The sequence below is a fragment of the Artemia franciscana genome, chromosome 16, assembly GCF_032884065.1.
Source record: "Artemia franciscana chromosome 16, ASM3288406v1, whole genome shotgun sequence".
NCBI classification, from domain to species: domain Eukaryota; kingdom Metazoa; phylum Arthropoda; class Branchiopoda; order Anostraca; family Artemiidae; genus Artemia; species Artemia franciscana.
In genome coordinates, this window is record NC_088878.1 from 4,301,839 (window position 1) to 4,319,392 (window position 17,554).

General features: G+C 34.8%; 1 protein-coding gene across 2 annotated transcripts in view; it reads right to left on the reverse strand.

The window, feature by feature from the left end:
• LOC136036925 (26S proteasome non-ATPase regulatory subunit 1-like) overlaps positions 1-17,554 on the reverse strand; it is a 239,848-nt gene that overhangs the window by 214,149 nt on the left and 8,145 nt on the right. For both annotated transcript variants that reach the window (XM_065719311.1, XM_065719310.1), the window contains exons 2-4: positions 8,993-9,110; positions 6,086-6,255; positions 2,457-2,659 (exon numbers count right to left, since the gene is read on the reverse strand). In XM_065719311.1, coding sequence (XP_065575383.1) covers positions 2,457-2,659; positions 6,086-6,255; positions 8,993-9,110 — 491 coding nt within the window. The remainder of the gene's footprint in view (positions 1-2,456; positions 2,660-6,085; positions 6,256-8,992; positions 9,111-17,554) is intronic.

Sequence of the window (17,554 nt, forward strand, 5' to 3'; positions counted from 1 at the left end):
TTGAATTAGCACCCGCCCACCCTCATATATATGCCATAACATAACTTTAAGTTTAAAAATCGCCCTTAATTTCCGCTTGAAAATAATTACTTCTTTTTGTTTAGCATGTGTTTTATGCCAAAAATTTTAGCAAAAAAATTACTTCTATATATCAAATAAAATGGGAAAAACCAAAACTTATGTTTCTGGGGGGGGGGCTTTTTTCATTGCCGCATATTTAGCTTGTTTCTTTTCGATGTTTTCTAGATTAGGGAGGTGGGATCAATCTTCGGTAAATTGTCAGAAAGATAGTCACAAGATACACTCCCCCATTATGTATTTCGGATGATGTTTTTGTATTAAGTTTAAAAATTCTCCTTTACTTTCATTTGAAAAAAAAATGCTCTTATAGTTTAGCATGTTTATTTGCCCCAAAATTTTAGAAAAAAGATACCACTTCTATTCAGAGATCAAACATTGGATATGATAAAAGGAACATTCAAACTATCATATTGCTAACATTGTATTTAAAATCTTAATATTTTAAAACCGAGCCATGAATCATTGTTATTTTTAAACATGAAGTTTTTTCTGGCAAAATATGGGCATTCGAGCTGAAGTGGCAGTCAAACGGAGTTGGAATACCACAAATCAGCCTTAGGTGTTTTAATGCTAAGATAAGTTTAAGAGATGGTTTTCTAAAAAAAAAAAAAATATTCACAACCTTATAGCAATGAAACTTCTATGATTCAAGCTACACACAGCAAAATTGCAGTTTCCAAAAACTACACTTTGAATTTTAAGACAGAACAAGAGCAAAGAGCTCACATGGCACTTGAGAGCCAAGATCCAAGAGCTTCTTCCCACCAAGTTTCATTACGATCTCTCAACTCTAAGCGTTTTCCGAGATTTCTGGTTTTCCCCTTCAGCTCCCCCCAATGTCTCCGGATCCGGTCGGGATTTAAAATAAGAGCTCTGAGACACTAGGTCCTTCTAAATATCAAATTCCATTAAGATCTGTAACCCGTCCATAAGTTAAAAATATCTCATTTTCTACTTTTTCCAAATTGACCGTTCTTCCACTCCCCCCAGATAGTCAAATCGGGGAACCGACTATTTCTATTTTAATCTGGTCGGGTCCCTTATACGCCTACCAACTTTCAGTGATCGCTATATTTATCACGTATCTAGTTTCGGATCTTCTTCATGTAAAAATTGGGATGGTCAGGGATTCGAATCTGAGACTTCTCGCACCCTAAGCAAGAATAATACCCCTAGACCACAAGCCATAATTGAGAAGAAAAATCATCTGTTTTATCGGCAAATAATATTCTTCTCAACTATCTTGTTCGCTCGCTCCCCTCCGCCCTAGATGGTCAATTCGGAAAAGAGACTATTTCTGATTTAATCTAGTCTGGTCCCTGATACGCCTGCCAACTTTCATCGTCCTAGCTTATCTGAAGGTGCCCAAAAGAGCAAATCCCCCAAACTCCCCCAAAGAGAACGGATCCGATCCGGTTATGTCAACCACGTATCTAGGTCTTATGCTTATTTTCCCTACCAAGTTTCATCACAATCTCTCCACTCTAATCGTGTCCAATATTTCAGGTTTCCCCCTCCAACCCCCTCAATGTCACCGGATCCGGTCAGAATTTTAAATAAGAGCTCCAAGACATGATATCATTCTAAATATCAAATTTTATTAAGATCCGTCACCCGTTCGTAAGTTAAAAATGCCTCATTTTTTCTAATTTTTTCGAATTATTCGTCCCCTTACTCCCCCCCCCAGATGGTCTAATCAGGGAAACGATAATTTTTAATTTAATCTGGTCTGGTCCCTGATACGCCTGCCAAATTTCGTCGTCTTAGCTTATCTGGAAGTGCTCAAACTTGCAAAATCAGGACCGACAGACCAATAGAAATTGCGATCGCTATATGTCACTTGGTAAATACCAAGTGCCATAAAAAAGTGAACATGCACAGGGGTCAGGATTTACCAGGGATCTGGGGCAGGGACTTGGGGAGAGAACTAGAGGAGCTTTCCTGGGAATGTGGGTCTGCTGGTTTAAAGATGATTCTTAATTTAATTATTCCAAATTTACACCTTTTAGGGTTAATGTTACCTTCGAAACATTTGATGTATTATTTTCCAATTTTCCTACGTTTTCAATAATCAACGAAAGACAACAATTGTGCTATAATTTTATAGTTAAGACTCAGCTCTATCCATCTACCGAATCACATGCTCAAAATTTCGTTTACAAGGTTTTCACATTGAGAATACATTGAATATTAGTTGAAAGTTGACAAACAATGGACAAATTTCCTATTTTCTAAGTAAGTTTAGATCCTTCTTCAAGAGGACCTTCAAGAAGGCCAAAGATCCTTCAAAATGTCTAAATGGTCAGTACTCGAAAATTTAATTCTAAGAAGAAGAAATAGGTCATGTGGAAATGCTGTTGAATTCTCTAACTTACCGACTCTTTAATAGCTCTTTCAAAAACATCCATTCTTCTTGTTTCCAAAGCAATTCCAATTGCCTGTTTATACTGACCATCTGCTAGACAATAGTCAAACATTTTGTTGACAATCCCTTCAAGTCTTGGATCAATAGGCTTAGCTGTTGTTGCCCCGTCAAAATTGGCAACACTCTGGGTGGCGTAGAAGTCTATGCACTTTGCTATGAAAAAAAGAAGATGAATTAACTATTAGCATTAAAATTGAATTATTGGCATATATGTCTATAATAGATGTCTGCCTCCATGAATATTCTCAATCTCCCAAGGACCTCCCTGCCTGAAAGACTGAATGAATGTGCCCTAAAAAAGCACGTGTCTCTTTTTTATGATCTAGAGAAACCCTGTTATATGAATCAACGGGCATAATTGCATGAAATTGCCCAGAAGAACATTAATTAATAAATCAATCATAGAGAAATGTGCTTTCCTTGAATTCTGTTTCCTGTTGCACAAAAGAAAAGCACCGAGCTAAATATTGCCAAGCGAGATCGAGGGATTGTAAACTTTGACACCAGACCAGGACTTCAAAGGAAAAAGGTGTAATTTTAACTTCAATGCAAAATCAGACAGGCGTGTGCACAAAAAATTTCTAATTTGAAATATCCATCAATAAACTAGTTTGAACCTATTCTGCAGACACAGTACTTGTTTATCTGTGTAACCAAAATAACATCCCAATGGATTTTTAGACAAACTCCCTTACTCAACCTCTGTCTTTCGGTTGTATTTGCTCAACTCTGTAGAACGTATAGATGGCAGGTCCTGATTAGTCATAATTAACAGGTCAAGAAATGTTTCGGGTGCCCTGACTCCTGCCTAATATAACTTTCACAATATTCAGCTACAAATATAACATGCAATTAATTTTACAATTGAAGTCAATGATCAAACAAAAAACGATTTCTCGTCCGGAATATTTTATTTTGGATCAGATAGATTGATTAGCCTACTGTGCATAAAACATTTCTAACAGGGTTGTCTTCCTGAGTATTCATCACTGGACTAGTTTGAACTTAAACTACAAATATAGTAGTACTATTAGTTGATCTGTGTAACCAAAATATCGGTGCAACATTTTTGGTCCTGGAGACAAACCCTGTGCATTTGTCTAAAATATCCGTCATTATTAGCCTTACCCAATTGTCTTATCATAAAATGTTGGATTATTTTGAGATTAGCCATTTTGGTCTCAAAATTATCTGCACATGTTATAAGAGAAATTGATTAACAGTATTCCAATTCATAGAGATGAGTTTATCACTTACACTTACACTCGTTGAAAGCTATTTTGTTCACCTTTAGCTATACCTTAAATTTCTCTTCTGCAAGATTAAAATTTAGAACCCTACACAGTTCTTGCAAGAATCACTGTCATTGTAAGGTGAACTGGCTATGCAAATGCAGCTTATCCCTATGTTTTGCTGTCAGATAGACTATTCCATGCTGATACTTAAAAAGTCGAAGTGGAATTGTGATAAGTTCTTATAGAGACATTTTGCTATTAAAGCTTCTTGGAGAAAGCTTCTTGTAGCATTAGAGGGGAGTAAGAGGGATGGAACGTTTAAAAAGTTATGGGTTCTAAGAACCAAGTCATCTGAGCTTCTCTAGTATTGAGCTGCTTAAGCCTTTTCGAGCAATTTTCATAATGCAGTTTTCTTAGGAATCACTTTGATGGTTTGAAGGAATCACTTTTATGGCCCTTCTTTGGACACAGTCAAGCATATTACAGTCGCCAGTACGTTGAGATTATGCAGAAAGCAAACCATACTGCATATTACTACGAATTTTCAAAAGTGTCAGCCTTTGTATGATCATGCATCACTAGACTCGTATTGAGCATGATAATAGAGCCATCATCAGATTTATCTTAACTTCCATTTACAGCCAGAGTAAGTATTGAATTTGAGTATATGCTTCAGGATCAAATATTACCTTATCAGATCAATAGCTGAAGGTGAGCTGGATCAAATATTGCCTAATCACAGCGATAACTATAAGGCTGCCCTTTAAGTGCATAGAATTTCTATTTTAAACTGTGTAATAGGCTATACAATTTCTGGTTTCTTTTAACTTGGTTATAGACCCAGAGAGACAGAGATGAAGAGATAGAGAGAGAGAAAAGGGAAGAAATAGATAGACAAAAGACAAAGTACTTTTGTATTTGTCTGTTTGTTTAGAGCCAAATTGATAAATTAATTTGGCTCTAAAGAAACAGAAAAAAACAAGAGAGACTAAAAAACACTACAATATTCCTGTGGCTATAATGACAGACAGACAGAAAGAAAGAGAGAGAAATAGGTACATTTTTCAGTCAGTTTCAGCACCAAGCTTGTGAGTAACTACAGCAAGTCTAGATCATAGTGACACCAAGCTAAGGGAAAGTTAGAAAGCAAGGCTCTATCCCCAGAATCTCAAGATATCTTTTATAGTATTCATACAACACAGATTTTAAATAGCAAATCAAATATCTAGTCACAGTCAAAAAATATCCCTATCCCTAGTCACAATCGAAAAATATCCTATTTCGTGACCAACAAAATTAACAAATTACATTAATTTAAATACAAACTGCTAACTACTTTGAATTGCTTTTTTTGTTTAATGAATTTAATTCAATATTAAAAATAAACAAGATTTTTGATCCTACAAAGAAATAAATCCATAAAAGAAAAATCAATTTTTTTTATTATCTTTGACGAAATTGAGCTTTACTAAATGACATTATCAACTGAATTTTACCTAGTTTTAAATTTTGAATAGTAACATTACAGTCTTCTTCAAAAACGCGAGAATTTGTTTTCTCAAAAACAAAGATGGATATTACAAAATAGGCTACAAATGGATGATCATCAATTATTGGATCAGTATTCAGATGCTTCTTGGCATTTACCCTCAGTCAGCTGTCACCAGTCGAAACTTTCATAGAGAGGGGGGGGGGGTAGATTTATTTTCTCTTTTACTGATTAAGATTTTGATAAAATCATTATAAATTGATGAAGCTTGCCGCATAAATTTATTGACTAAATTGTTTTCATTGACGGACTAAACACATTGGAACGAGGAGTCAAAAACTTTTTACAAGGAGTTTGCCCGATCAGCTTAAATAAATCTTTTATATTCAACTAATCTTTTTGGGTTACTTATCATTATTTTTAAGGATTTTCTTAAGAACAAACAAGCGAGCAGGAGCCCTAGTTCATAAAAATACAGGTGGTGAGAAAGGCAGACTTTATTCAATTTATTTTAAAAAGATGCAAACAATAATTTGAAAATGTAGAAGGACCATTCATTTTTGTTTTCTTCGATTTTTTTAAAGAAAATAAACAAAAGGATGGCTTTTAAATATTTAATGGCTGAGGAATCTCCCCCACCATTTTATTTCCCTGCAATCAATAACTGAATGAAATGCTTTGACACTGACATCTAAAAAATGAAACTAGAAATAATTAGTTGGGCTATTCAAAAGCTTGTTTCTCATTATACGAATCAGTCAAAAAAGATAAATATACACAAGTATCGCCGAAATCACTGGGCTACAAATATGGCAAGGAGGAAAAAAGTAAAAAAAAGAAAGTAGCTTGACCTACCAACAATTGTTTGAACAAACTCTGAAGAACTATTGACATCAAAATACTTTCCAGCACCAAGGGCATAAGTAAGTGCATCTTCAAAATGGCCTAGATGGTAATAAATTTTGCTGGCAATAAGGGCAGCCAGTTCTCGCTGGGCAAATGTATCGTCCTCATGGAGAATTTCACTAGAAAATATAAAAATTTTCACACAACCAGCAAACAGGTAATTTCGTTTACAGTCAAAGAATAGAAAATGCCATTTCTTCTTTATTTTCTTATCTGCCTTGCTATGGTACAACAAATCGACGGCTTTTACAGGTGAGCGGGAGTAGGGATTGATGCAAAAAGGCTATGTCATTTTGATGGGGGTTTGAATGAGGAGAGTCAGCAGAGGGTAACCTGATTGTCCCTAGTGAAACTTAATGGGGCAAAAACATCATTACTTTTGGCTTCTCTGGACAGGGATCCCCGGGGTTTTTATATTGTGTTTAGATTATTACTTTATTTCCTCTCTAATTTCAAACACTCCAGAGAATATAACGAGGAATGGAAAATAGGTGTATAAGAGCAAACCTTAAAAATATATAAACATGCACAGAGCAGCAGGAACCCCCTTGGAAAAATAGTTACACAAAATACAATTTTTCCTCTTTTAACTGTTCTATCAGGATCAAAGATATAGGGTTTCTGTGAAACTGAGCCCTCGGTTAACTGAATTCATTTAGCTGAATACTTGTGCAACTGAACCCCCATTTATCTCAGCCACCATGCAAATGAGTCCCCATTTATTTAAGCCTCCATGAAAATGAGCCCCCCTCTCAACTGAACTTCTGTGCAGTTAAACCCCATTAAAATTAACTCTCCTGCAACTCAACCCCCGTTTAAATAAACCCTCGTGCAACTCAGCCTCCATTTAACTCAACACCTATTTAACTAAACCTCGCACCCATTCAACTCAACCACAATGCAGCTAAGCCATCATTCAACATAAATCCTGTGTAAATCAACCATTTCACCTCAAATCCTGTGTATGTCTACCTTCATTTGAGGTAATCACTTTTAACTCAACCCCCATTCGACTCATCTCTACTTGCCTCAACCCCATTAATTTCAACTCACCTCAAATCAACAAAATAACTAGAATTAATATAATGTATCCCATTATGTTGAAAATGATTAAGTTGATTCAAATGAAATGGTCTTTGTTGATTGATTAATTCAAATGTCAATCCTTTTATAGGCTGCTTAAATGCCTAACTATTCCCCTCCCCTCTCTAAAAAACAACGATTGTTCCTTATGTCTTGAAATTAGCAAAACTTTCCGAGCCCAAACACATTTGAACTTCATGGTTGCAGCAACAGCCCAGCCTAGTACAGGAACAACCAATGTCCATAGTAGTCAAAAGCTTAAAAACATGTGTTAAAAAAATCAATCTTGTAATACAGATTTGCCGTTGATGCTGATTTAGGAGTGATAGCTTTGATTTAGATTCGTCAGAAATTAAAAGTTTAATTGCTAAAACAAATTTACAAGACATTTTTTAAAAGAGCTGGAAATTCTGATAAGTTTCTCTTTTTTTCTTTTTTTATTCCTCTAGTACTAATAGGACACTAGAACATCTGAAAGCTAATATCAGTTGCAAGCTACTACTCAGATTTATGAGTTTTTCTTTTTCATTTCGACATTAAAATATCATCATAAAATGCCTCATGGCACCATAAAATGATTCTATGTTATTTCAAGAGTTTAAAGACTTGAAACTATAAAAGGCCTACCATAAAAATCTCCACGATCGAAAACCCTTAAACTGGTGTCTAAAATCCCCCTCTTGAATACTCCCCTTCCCAGTCTTATTTGAAACAGGAAAATACAAAAAAAAATGAAAGAAAGTCTCAGCCACATACAAAGTTGATTCATTAGTGATAGACCCTATTTATTTCCATCCAAAAACAAATTATGAAACAAAATTTTGGGAAATTCCAAGAGATCTTGATACCTGGGCGTGTCTTCTTTCTCTTTTATTATAGAACTAGCAGGTCACTGGAACATTACAGAGACGCTAAAACAGGCAACCGTCCAAGGTTCTCGGAATTAGGGGTTTTCCCCCATCTCATAAAGGCAAGCATCAACTGGTAACTGGTTTTGATGTTGCATAGCATACTTCAACCAAATTCCAAATAAAAAAAAAAAAACAATTGATTCACTATTCAAAGCTGCTTCTATGCATAATAATTGCTATGGTTGCAATTTTCGTTTAGAACCTTTTTTACAGTAGGAATTTTTAAGTCTGTAAAACTTTGGCTTCCTCCCTGTAGCTCTTAATTTTTCGTCAATTTTTTTTCGTACAATCGTGTGTTCCTAGTCAAGATACTATATTTTATAAAAATTTAAGCTTAACCAGAGAAAAATTTATTTTAATTTTGAAGCCAAGGCCCCGATTTCATAGTGTTCCCTCCTCCCCCGTCACAAATTTTATAACAAGCTAATTATAACGTTTGATCAGCAACTAAAGCAAGAAGTTAAGATTGAGCTTCTAATATGCACTGGTTCAAACTTATTCTTAGGCCTTGAGTTGAGCTGAGTCAAACAGGGTTAGATTTAAATGGAGCTTCTTTTAAATGCGGTTGAACTGCACAAGGGTTGAATTAACTGAGGGTTTAGTTACATACACACCAAGATTGGTAGCTTATCAGAGACAGGATAACACTCTGGATGGGTTTCTTTAGGAAATAATACATATTTCTATTGTTAAATATATAGGCCTATAACTTGCAGTAACAGAAAATTACTTCAAGATTGGATAAAACAGATATAGCTTGCAGCAACAGAAAATTATCTGAAGATTAGACTAAATTGAAGAAAAGAGTTGCATACCCTGGAGGCTTTCACTTTTTGCAAATATTATTTGTTAACCAACTTACATTTTAACAACAGATTCGGCAACTTCTGGCCAAAATTCATCAATAATTTGGTTAATTTTGTGCAGTGCTACTTCTTTCAGATCATTAACTGGCTCATCTAGTAAGGCAATTAGTCCACCTGGAAAATTAAAATAATAAAATCAATGAATCAACAGACACTTGCACCCGTGAATAAGGGATGGAGGATGTATTTCTGACCTGTACATTTTTGATTTCATGAACAAAACATATATTGCATTTCTACTTAAAATATATATATATATATATATATATATATATATATATATATATATATATATATATAACTTAATACAAATCCATGTGTTAAACGTCTTTAAATTGTCCAGGGTCTAAAAAACCCAGATGAGAAATCCCAAACTGAAACTTGTCCCCCTACCCTTTTTTTACTTATTCATTTATTATATATATCTTGAGGGTAGAAATGGTACCTTGGGACAACAGTAATCAACCATTTCTACACTGAGGTCCAGGGAAATATTAAAACTAATAAAAAGAGACATCATATACGGAACAAAAACTCAAAGATTTTGTATAAAGAAGATGCCCCAACATGTAATGGACTCCAATGAAGCCAATACTGGGGGAAAAATACACCTGTGCGTTTGAGCACCCATTGTAGCCACCATAACGTACATCACATAACTTTTGCCCGTTTCCAAAAGCGAACAAGGAACTAAAGAGAAAACCTTTTCACTCAATATAGGCAAAGGCAAAAGCAAAAGAAATACTAAGACGAGGTGTTATTTAGTTACCTAAAACCCAGCTTTGAATAGTAGAAAACCTGTATATAGCAGTGTACAGGTAGAGAAGAGCAGTATGTACAAGGTATAAAAAGGTATTTGCAGCAAGTTCTAAAGAATGCTAGAATTTCAGACTGGTCTACTGATGTGCAAAAAGTGGGTAGCATAGCAGTAATGCTGCCTGACAGTTTTTATAGTCTAGTGAAAAACACAATTTTTGCAAATAAAAATACTTTTTGCTCAAAGGGAAGCTGTCAAAACACAAGTTCTGTTGCCAAAGTATTGGCAGCTTTAGGAATTCTCCTACTGCCAACTTTAGAACTTTTTCCATACCTACCCTGGTCAAGTTATTGCACCATCTGTACATATTTGCACAATAGCATCTTCTTTATACGACTTTTCAACAGGTCTATGAATCAAGCTGAATATTTTTTCTTATTTATCCATCCCAACATTGCAAGAGGCATTCAAATCAGGTGCTTTCCTTTTAGCATCATAAGGCAGTAATTTTCTCCTTAACTATGGTATTTACAAAGAATAAAGAGACAACAACTGGAGAATTCACGTCTAGGGACTAGGCTACTGGCTCAATTTGGCTAATGGTTTAAATAATGTATGTAGGGATATAAAGTTACTTTCTCATTAGTTTTTTTTTTTTTTTTTTTTTTTTTTTTTTTTTTTTTTTTTTTTTTTTTCTCGCTGGCCAGTCAACTGTTTTACAGGCTGACATAATAGAGCTGAAACCACAAAATTTATCTTGATATCCCAAATGACCAAAACCCCTAGCTGAGTGGATTTCAGTTAAAGACCCCAAGTCTTTGGAGCATTTTTGCTATAAACGATTCGATTTTTTTCACTAATTTGACAGTAAAAGCCACATCAATAAATAACATTAAAATGGACTTGACTGTTTCTGGAAAGATACCTTTATACCTATTGAGACATGACTATGACTAACTAACCAGACTGATAGAGCATGCCAAGGCTTTTGTATTTTTCTTAATGTCTACAGAAAAAAATTCGTCAAGGTAATGGATTCTGTAAGTTAATATTAGCATCCATGCTGATATCAATCAAAAATTGATTCAGACTTGGTTTTTTAACATTATAATTTTTTACAGTAGGAATTTTTAAGCCTGTAAAACCTTGATTTTGTCCCTGTACCTCTGAATTTTCCTTCAAATTTTTTCTTACTATGGTGTATTCCTAGATTGGAGACTAAATCTTATTCAAATTTAACATTTAAAATTTAGCACAACAAGCAATTATTTACTACCAAGTGGAAAATCACTGAACCTACACCAAAAATTTTATTTATCAGAGAAAATCTTTGGTAAATTTAGCTGACAAATTTCTGTTAGCTTAAAAAAAAACACAATTCTTAGAAGATGATTTCTTTAGAATAGCATAAAAACTACTAAATCAGGGCTCCAACAAAAATTATAAGTATAAAATAAGACCAATTAATAGTGGCCAAAAAATCCAACATAAAACACAAATTAGCAATAAAACTAATTTTTTCATTAATTGTGAATTGTTTTAGCCCATTGTTCACAAAATTGTATAAAAATATAATCCTCCCTATGAAGATAATAAATAAAAAAAAAAAAGTATTTTCAACTGAACGTAAGGAGCATATTCTTCCTGGACAGTTCTATCCTTGCCAAAAACTCCCCCTGGAAAATATCCTTCAGACAATTCTGTCTGAAACTGCTCCTTACTTTCATTTGAAAAAAGACTTCAAAGGCATCAAGTCATGGCTAATTGTAGAAAAAGCCAAGACAGATAGTCCAATTGAGTGAGAAGCAATTCTGGCATTCACCCCCTTACTAGGATGGTATAAAAATGATGTAATTTAAGTTGTTAATAGATAGATATGTCTATATATTATCTGTCCATACGTCATTCCTAGGGTAGTAGAACTTACGTAGATAGTCGTAGTGCTAAGATAGTCATAGAACCTATAGTTTTTCAAATGTTTGGTTAAATGGCACAGGTAAATGGCAGGAGTAAGTATTATGGAAATTATGCAGTTTACCATATAATTTAGCTAGGATGAAAGTGACAATGTGAATGAATTAAAATTAAGAATTTAATTTAAAATTTCTTTTGCTAATTTCTAATTTAAAAATTTCTAATAAAAATTTCTACTTTAAAATTTCAAAACTTAGTTAAAAAGTAAAAAAGAAAAATAAATAGATAACAGTAAAATTAATGACTATTTTTCCTGGCAATTATACAACTCAACAAAACTAGGAACAAAATTCTTCCAACATCTTTCATGTTTAGCAGGGATGGGTGTCAGTTTGGGGACTTTTTGGAATTTTTAATGAGGGAGTCCGTTGCAGGCAGGAAGGTAGGTTTCTGGAATGTAATTATCGAACAACCAGGGCCTTGGTACCAAAACGAAGGCACAGGAGGATCCTTCTCTCAGCCAACTTGGTGAGCTTGAACTTACCTTGTAAATAATCATATCGAACCTTCCCTTCACCATTTATGATTCTAAGTGCTCATTTTTTGACATTTTAAATCTTATAAATATGCTCTGAAGAAAGACTGAAATGTCACACTGAGCAAGCAAACCAGGCTCCACTTGCCTGGACTATAAAGTGATATTTATTTCAAATTTCCAGGGGATTCAGCCTTTTTTTTGCTTTTTGTTTACATTTTATGTAAACAAACATTTGTTGATATATTGCAAGTGCTTTTTCTCCTTCTGAATTTACAAAGTTGCCAAAGATCATATTTATATAATGCTGTAGATTATGTTTTCAAAGCTATTTTTGTGTATTTTTGGATAGTCTGTGCAGAAGAGAGCAATGGCAAAAATCAAGAGTCCATACTGACCAGTGAGATTTTAATCCTTAAACTGCTGGGGATAGGCGATTTGAGTATTGCACTTCCCACAGGTTCTATCTACCTTAAGAATTTTCAAGACAGTAATTATTTGGGCTATTGATGGTATTGCAGCTAAAGTATTAAAGCAACACCTAATAATGTCGATGGAAATACCAGCTAAATGGAAACAATTATCACTGCAAAATCTGGCAAAGACAATTGTGCTGGTTGTAAAATTTAATTAACACTAGATTCATCTGCGTTAAACTGAAAACTGCATCAAAAGCTCTGTATATTGTGTGTATATATGCCAATAGCAAAGTACATTCAAATTAATAGGTTGAGTGGTGGAAATAGACAACTTCGAAGACCACACTGCCTTTCCTGCATTCTATTTCATCGTCTTTAAAGCAAAATACCAAACCTGAAGATTTCACGTCAGCCCTCTCGGAGCATATCTTTAATTTTCCAAATCATTTTATTTTGTTTGAAAATGTTTCTTTGATTTCTAGGGACCAAGGTTTAAAGCAAACTTTCAGGGAAACAATCGAAATTAAAAAAATTCTATTCAAGAATAATTCCATAAACAGAGATACAGGCGAATTTGGATTGAACTCAATTTATGATAATTTACTGAGGTCAAATAAAGTAAATATCACCTCACCTAAGAGCTATGACCTCTGTCCACGTAATATGTCAGATAATTCTAATGAGCCAGAACCAAAAAGGTCAAAGAGATTTGCCTCAGCTGTTGCATTGAAAAAAATAAGAGCAATAAACTATATGTAATTAGTTTATTAGGTATAAATTTTGTTTATTTTTATTCATGTCTTTTAGTGTTACTGCTGATGATGAACACTGTATATGTGTTCGAAATATCCAGTTAAATAATTTTATATCTATTCACTGTCAATAAAAAGGTATCATCCCTATTTTGAACTGTTTTACTTTAGTGGTGGAAAAGTGTTTCATTGGCGGTGCCTATTCTGTGAAAGCACCCTGAAGGCCCGACAGGGTAGAGCAAACAAAGACATCAACAATAATGTTAGTAGTGTTATCAATAATTCTATGAGAGCACTAAAAAAAGACAAAGAGTAGACTGTATTGAAGAGAATTTAAGCAAAAAGTGCACTGTTCAGCAAATGCAACCTGAAGTTGAGAAGTTACAGGCAAAAATTAAATGTCTGAAGCAGCAGTTGCTGACTAAAAAAGGTCTTGCTGAACAAGTAGATAAGAGACTAGGTGAACCTATGAGAAAAGACAGAGACCACCAATAAAGGAAGAACTATGTGATAGCATTTGGTATGCCTAAAATCCTTTCTACAGAAATGATCAGCAATTTAAGGCAGACATAGTTTTTATCAACCACTTTCTCTTGCAAAACTTTTCAATTGAAACCAAATTTTTTAACGCCCAGCAACTTACACCAAAGAACTCAACCACTGATACCAAAGCAGGACCAGCACCAACTGTCCCAGTTATTTTCACACTAAGTAACCCTTTAGTTGGATTGAAAATAGCCATTAGAGACCACATAGCTATAGAAATAAAGCTCCATCTAAAGATTGTGACTAATAGATTTGTCAAAAGGGTCTCCACAGATCACAATTCTATCAGAAGGAAACTCGAAATGGTGAACTGGCATGAAACTTCAACAATATCAAGACACAACACTACTGTTAGCTATCTTACAGGAGAAAGCCAAAGAATAGTCCATACATGAACAAGAAAATTAAGAAGCAGCTCAAAAAAAAGATACCTCAGAAAAAATACAAAACCACTGAGAGTTCAGATCAGTACAAAAAGTTCAAAAGAGCAAGAGATAAGTGGAGAAATTTCACAAGGAAACTTTAAAGAATCATGAAACCACATTAACTAATGAATAATCATGTCAGTAATCAATATCTAAACTAGCTATTTCGGGGGTTGAACTAATAGATGTCAAAGAAATTGCAGATGAATTGAACTACTGTTTTCTGTCTGTTTTTAGCAGCACATCATATACTGATATGATCAAACTGACATCATATACTGATATGGTAAGTTCAAAAAAGGATATAAAGCCACCACAGAAAACTATTGTCTCATAAATATAACTTCTGCTGTGGGTAAAATCCTGAAAATGTGGTAAATGAATCTTTCATGAAGCATCTCAAACTTAATGTCATACTATTGCCCAACCAACATGATTTTCAACCAAAAAAGTCAGTAGAAACAAATTTGCTGGAGACTTATGATGTTATAAAAGACCTATTGATCAGGCCCTACCTGAGGATGTATTGCAGCTTGACCTTGGAAAAGCATTTGACAAAGCTTTATATCTACTCTTTAACATAAAACTCATCTCATTTCCAACATAGGTATCAAGTAGATAGGGTCACTCCAGCTGTAAACATCATCCATGGGCTGCACAGTGTGGCTGAAGAAGGGGATCTGGGAATCATTATTGGCAACCAGTGTAAACTCCATTCAAACTGTAAGAAGACTGTGTCTCATGCAAACTCTGTCCTAGCACTCTTGAAAAAAACTATAGGGTCAATCAGGAAAAGTCCAACACTGGGGTAAGTCCAACACCAACCTCTGATTTGTCTATAGTTCATTCTATCTGTGGGAGGCTTTCATATTTTCTTCCATATTAGTAGCAAATAGGTAACAGAGCCATCAACTTCCAGCAGAGTTAGCATACCTTCTAGTTAGAAGGTTTTGGAAGTTTTTTAGACAATTATTTTTTAGCAGCACAGGTAACTGACTTTACTTTAATTTGTGCAGATTATAAAGTAAGTGAGATGGAGAATTTTTTCATTTTTTAAAAACTACAAGACCAGGGGCATCTTCCTGATTTTTCTTCTTTTTTTTTAACAAGCTAATGTTATTAGTTGAAGAGATAGGAGTGTTGGTCTTACTGCCAAAAAACCCATCTAGGGAAAGTCTGGTATGTCAGACTTACCCCCTAAGGGGGAAGTTTGGCAGGGGTGTTGGACTTGCCCCATGTTACCAAAGATTGATGTTTTAAATGGTAGAACAGATTCTAAGCTTTAGATAATAAGGGTTGAAGCCAGTGACCATCCTTAGATGGCTCTACTTACTTAGTGAAATGCAGTTATGTGTTGATCATTCATATATTATAGTTCTGTGCCTGCTCTCATTTATCTTTCTCCATTTTCTTTGTTTCCTGTCTTAACCTTTACTTGTGACAAGTTTTATACTAAATTCATCAATTCATTCATAATTCCCCTTTGAATAAATTCATCCATTCATTCATAATCTCTTTGTCTTTTCTAGTTGCCTAGAAATTATGTTTGGAAAAAGCAACCCAGGGTTGGAGCAACATATGATGCAAATCAGCTAAAAAATTCACTAGCAAAGATATCTTCAAACAGAATGTCTATGCTACAGGCTTCCAAAGTTTTTTTGGATACTACACGCTAGCTTGCATGGCCATCTTATGAAGAAGATAGAAGCCAAAAAGCCAGTTATTATTGGAGGGAGGAGCCAAGAAATTGCCACTGAAATAGAAAAGGATACAGCTCAGGGTCTCCAAATATTTGACAAGTGGGGCATGGGTCTCAGCAAGCAGGAATTCCTTGACCAAGTCCAAGACTCTCTCATCAAGAACAAAGCTCCAACAAGATTTAAGGACAACTGACCTGGTCATGGCTGGTGGCTGGAGTTCGAGTGCCAAAACAAAATTTCACTAGAAAAACCAGAAAGAATAGAAAGCAAAAAAAAACTTTTGCAGCAATCTGACCCCTTTATAATGTATTGTTTTTATGGGCTATTGCATGAAACTGCCACTGCAATAGATATATGTATTGTTTTTATGGGCTATTGCATGAAACTGCCACTGCAATGGACATTCTTGACAAGCTCCAGTAATGGTTCAATTTTGACAAGATGTTTTTCTACATGGATCCCAGCAATGCAAAAGTTGTTGAAGTGAAGGACTCACCAGTCACTCATAGAACAGGCAAACAGAGAAAAAACCCCACCTCTACTAGTTTTCTCTGCACAGAATACCTGTACCTCCTGGATACATGTAGATGGAGCTTATCCTGGTGCATCTTATTCATCTACCAAGAAAGGGTGGATGATGTCTGATCTCTTTATGAACTGGATTGAGTTCCAATTTCTTCCTCATGTAAAGGGAAAGGCAATCCTCATCTTACATAGACATGGCTCGCATCTGTCTCTCACTCTTGTCAGGCTTCTAGACAAAAATAATGAGAAAATTCTCAAGCTACCTCCACATACATCAACCTCTTGATAAAGTGGTTTTCACAGGAATGAAAGTGCCTTGTCATCAGAATCTTGTGAAATGGTAGAGGGTAACCACCATTAACATTGAACTAGAAAATTACTGTTCATGGAAGTTGTTTGGCAGCCAATCAAAAACTTTTGAGGAGATTCTTCTTGACTCAATCAAGCAGCCAAACCTACCATCAGTTTCAGAAATAGAAAAACAAAAGAAAATTCCAAGAGAGGCAGAACTGATGATATCAAAAGAACATCTAGAGGTGCTTGAGAGGGAAGAAAATCTGAAAGCAAAAGACAAAGGAAAGAAGAGAAGTTCAAATGGGAAGGGTGTGAAATAAAAAAAAATCTTCCTAAGAGGAAAGCAATTAAGAGACTTGAGTGATTGTGAATTGGACATCAGCCTTGAGCTTGGCTCTGATGAGGATGATCTGAGTATTCAAGATACTGTTCAAGAAAGTGACAGAGATGGCAAGGAGACACCAAGTAAGCAAAATATTGTTCCCAAGCTAAATGAGTACTATAAAGTTAGATATGATGCCAGGAATGATGAACAAGGTTGGTACCTATGAAGGATTCTAGACTTTCCTGACAAGAGAAAAGTTAAGATCAAGTTTTTTCACTGCTTGAACTTTGCCACCTACTCATTCAATTGACCAAAGAAAGATGACATTGATACTGTGGATGACAAATACATTTTAGTTAGTGGGAT